Below are 4,204 nucleotides of genomic sequence, written 5' to 3'. Positions count from 1 at the left end.
AAAAAATAATTTAAAGTGTGAAATGAGAAGTATTTATAATTTGTATACTACTAAATAATGATGTGTATGATTTACGCCACTAATCAATGAAAGCTTAGCTGTGGGTTTAGGAAGGCGCCAGGAAAGTATAAAAAAAAAAAAAAAAAACAAAAGCAGGAAGGGGTAAATTAGTCTTTTCACAAACAAAATTTAATGAAAGGAAGAAGGACTTAGTGAGGAAAGAGGAAGACGCGGAGGTACACTCATTTTCTTCTCATAATCTATTTTTTTCTGATTCTCCGCAAAATCCTCTGAGAAAGAAAAGGTTAGATTTCGTTTGGGTGTGGGGAAAGATTTTAGATTTTTTTTGTTGTTGTTGGTTGGAGGGATTGAAGAAGAAGAAGAAGAAATGAACCGACAAGGCGGTGGTGGACAACGGCTGAGATCAGCTAGACCCACCACAATTCACGATTGTGCTCTCTCCGGCGATCTTATTGCTTTGCAGAGGCTTCTTAAAGACAACCCTTCTCTTCTCAATGAACGCAATCCCGTTGTATGTCTCATACACTTTCTTTGCTTTTCTTTTTGTTCTGTGTTGTTTTTTGCTGAATTCCGAATCTGTTACTAAAAAATCTCCGATTTCGATATGTGTTTGGTTCGGTACCGGATCGATTTAGACTAGTGAATGAATTTGAAGTTTTGGTGGTGAATTTGCATTCGAATCTGGTGAAATCGTATGCCCATGAATCAAAAATCGTGTTTTTTTCCTTTTGTTTGATTTTGGGAATTTTGCAGATGTATCATACGCCACTTCATGTTTCTGCTGGTAATGGTAATGTTGATATAGTTAAGTATCTTCTTGCTTGGACTGGATCTGATAAAGTTGAGTTGGAAGCTATGAATACCGTAAGTCTTTTGTTCTTTTGTTTTCTTGAAGGTTTTTGATTTTGCAGTTTTAATCAATGTTGTTCTTTCAGTATGGTGAGACTCCATTGCACATGGCAGCCAAGAATGGTTGTAATGAAGCTGCTAAGCTACTCCTTGAGAGTGGTGCTTTTATTGAAGCTAAAGCCAGTGTAATTTTCTCTCCCTCTCTCTGTTCTACTTGATTGATTTAGCTTGGACTGATTTGGTTTGGATATTTTATGCAGAACGGTATGACACCATTGCACCTTGCGGTATGGTACTCAATTACTTCGAAAGATATCTCTACTGTTAAGACACTGCTCGACAATAACGCAGATTGCAGTGCCAAAGATAATGTATGATTTTTCTGAGATTATTATTATTATTGGTTCTTTTGTTTTCGTAAATTGTGGTATTAGTTTTGTGATAGCTGTTGGGATTTTGCATTTCCAGGAAGGGATGACTCCTTTGGACCATTTACCTAAAGGGCAAGGTAGTGAGAAGTTAAGGGAATTACTGCGGTGGTTTCTCCAAGAACAGAGGAAAAGAAGTGCGCTTGAGCAATGCGGTAAGACTAAAGCCAAGATGGATCTACTTGAGGATGAGTTATCTAATATTGTCGGGTTAAGTGAGCTGAAGACACAACTGAGGAAATGGGCAAAAGGAATGCTTCTAGATGAGAGGAGAAGGGCTCTTGGGCTAAACATTGGAACTAGACGACCTCCCCATATGGCATTTCTTGGAAACCCTGGAACAGGTGAAAGGAAAAAAATGCTTTATGAATATGCTTCTCTGTCTTTAAAACAAACCAATACATGACTGCTTTTGTTGATCCAAATAACAGGTAAAACCATGGTAGCTCGAGTTCTCGGGAAGTTGCTTAACACAGTTGGAATTTTACCAACTGATAAGGTAACAGAAGTACAGCGTACAGACTTGGTTGGTGAGTTTGTTGGCCATACAGGACCAAAGACCAGGAGAAAGGTGAAAACACTGTTCATATTATTCTAATTTCACTTGTTGGTTTGGTTTCGAGATTCTAAATGCTTTCAATTTCTGGACAGATCCAAGAAGCTGAGGGAGGGATCCTATTTGTGGATGAAGCATACCGGTTGATCCCGATGCAAAAGGCGGACGACAAGGACTACGGTCTAGAAGCTCTGGAAGAAATCATGTCGGTCATGGACACAGGGAAAATCGTGGTGATATTCGCCGGATACAGCGAGCCAATGAAGCGTGTGATCGCATCAAACGAAGGGTTTTGCAGAAGGGTCACAAAGTTTTTCAATTTCAGCGACTTCAGTGCCAAAGAACTGGCTCAGATACTACACATCAAGATGAACAACCAAGGAGAGGACACTCTATTCTATGGTTTCAGATTGCATGAGTCGTGCACTCTGCAGGAGATAGCATCACTGATAGAGAGGGAAACAACGGAGAAGCAGAGGAAGGAGATGAACGGAGGATTGGTGGACACGCTACTTGTTAACGCGAGGGAGAATCTTGATCTCCGACTTAGCTTTGAGTGTGTTGACACTGAAGAGATTTGTACAATCAATTTGGAAGATCTAGAGGCCGGACTTCGTGTTTTCTCGCAGTAAATTTTTCTGATGTCTGTATAATTTGATTAGTATTTACAACTGTATTGATTCAATTCTTTACATCCTATTCTTTTTATGTTTTGTCCCCCTCAAGATCTTGTAGGAGGAGAGATTTCAACTTCCATAGCCTGATCGCTCGCTCTATTTGTGTTGTTGTATAACAATATTGCTATGTTTTGTCCTTTTTTCTTTCACTTTTCTTATATATTTCGTGAAATATGTATTATTTACATTACTTGTTTTATATGATACCAACGATTACACGTAAAGTCGAAAATAGTGAGTGGAGTTTTTTTTAGTTCGGAGCAATGTTTTAAAACCCGAACCGAATACTAAACCGGGAAAGTTATGGGGTCACTAGTTTACTGGGTCAACCCGGATTGACGGTGGGTCAATAACATCAATGTATATATATATATATATACATATTATTCTATATTTTATATATATATATATATATATATCTTATAATATCATATTATTCTATATTTTTAATATAGGTAACAAATTTCTATTTCAAAATTTTTAATAATTTTTTACTCTTTAAATTTAATGACAGAACTTATTGTCATATTTAAAATTGTTAATTCTTTGTTTGTTTATATTTGACAGCATATTATTCATGTATATATATGTTTAGGACTTAGTTTTAGTGGGATGATTTAACCAACTAAAAAATATATTTTATTATAGTATAATAGATATAAAATAGGAAAATCACGTTTTAAACTTTCAAAATATCACTGAGTAGCAATTTAAACCTCGAGAGAATTTCACTAACACTATAAACCTTTAAAATGATTTTACTAACACTTTAAATCTTTAAAATGATTTTACTAACACTTTAAATTACTGTTTTGTAATCTTTCGTGGCGGTACAAATAGAAAATTTAGTTTTAAGGTTTAAAGTGTTAGTGAAATCATTGTAAAGGTTTACAGTGTTAGTGAAAATGTGATTTAAAATGTGATTTTCCCAGTATAAAATTAAATAAAATGGTTTTTTATCTCTCCAATTAATTATCTAACCCCAACGACAAAAAAAAAAAAAAACTAATAAACCCTCCCACGCGTCTCTTCCCTTTCCTCTTCTTCCTCATTCAACTCGTTTGATATTCTTCTTCATCAAATTTTGCAGAAAAAATGATAATTAATAGATATGTTCAAATTAAAATACCTAAAGCGTTTGATAAGTGAAACCCAAAACCCGGCGGATCGGTTAATTAAGGCGGGTTGCCGGTTTTTACCAAGTTTATCCGGGTTTTCCCGGTTTGATAACATTCTGGTTTTAGAGCAAAACCCAGACCGGCAGACTGAACTAGTCGCAGGCTAACCGGTTCGACCGGCCGGTCTGGTCCGAGTCTGAAAACACTGGTTCGGAAGTGTTTTCAAACAATATGGCCTAGGCCACTGGATTTCAGTTCAACACAAATTATTCGTATACTTGGATTTAAATTTGTTCCTTTAACTTATTTTTTGAAAAGTTTTGAGTGAGAATTATACAAACTTTTGTTAGCCTTTCCAAGTCCAAGCCAAGTCCCTATTAGTATGATATTATCCGCTTTGGGCCGAGATGGCAAAGCCCGCACGGATTTCTTATTGGGCTCCTTCCCAAAAGACCTCATACTAAGTAGGTTTGGACTTGACTTATATATTAGAAACTTCTTTTCTAATCTTCCGATGTGGGACGTTGGTTTGTACCCAACAATACTCCCCCTCAA

The 4,204-nt window shown here is 36.4% G+C and overlaps 1 protein-coding gene across 1 annotated transcript; it reads left to right on the top strand.

The window, feature by feature from the left end:
* On the top strand, positions 219-2,714 carry LOC104766384 (protein CbxX, chromosomal). The gene is made up of 7 exons (XM_010490262.2): positions 219-532; positions 775-885; positions 957-1,055; positions 1,131-1,241; positions 1,339-1,642; positions 1,730-1,869; positions 1,950-2,714. Exons 1-7 carry the CDS (start codon positions 389-391, stop codon positions 2,484-2,486), a joined length of 1,446 nt encoding a protein of 481 aa, XP_010488564.1. The 5' UTR covers positions 219-388; the 3' UTR covers positions 2,487-2,714.

The sequence above is a fragment of the Camelina sativa genome, chromosome 19 (assembly GCF_000633955.1).
Source record: "Camelina sativa cultivar DH55 chromosome 19, Cs, whole genome shotgun sequence".
Lineage (NCBI taxonomy): Eukaryota > Viridiplantae > Streptophyta > Magnoliopsida > Brassicales > Brassicaceae > Camelina > Camelina sativa.
Note: the sequence above shows the minus strand (reverse complement) of the source record. Positions and strands in the feature narration are given on the sequence as shown.

Coding starts and splice junctions, on each gene's coding strand:
- LOC104766384 (XM_010490262.2), top strand. CDS start 389: ATGAACCGACAAGGCGGTGGTGGACAACGGCTGAGATCAGCTAGACCC. Junction 533..774: donor TCAATGAACGCAATCCCGTT/GTATGTCTCATA, acceptor GGAATTTTGCAG/ATGTATCATACGCCACTTCA. Junction 1,242..1,338: donor ATTGCAGTGCCAAAGATAAT/GTATGATTTTTC, acceptor TTGCATTTCCAG/GAAGGGATGACTCCTTTGGA.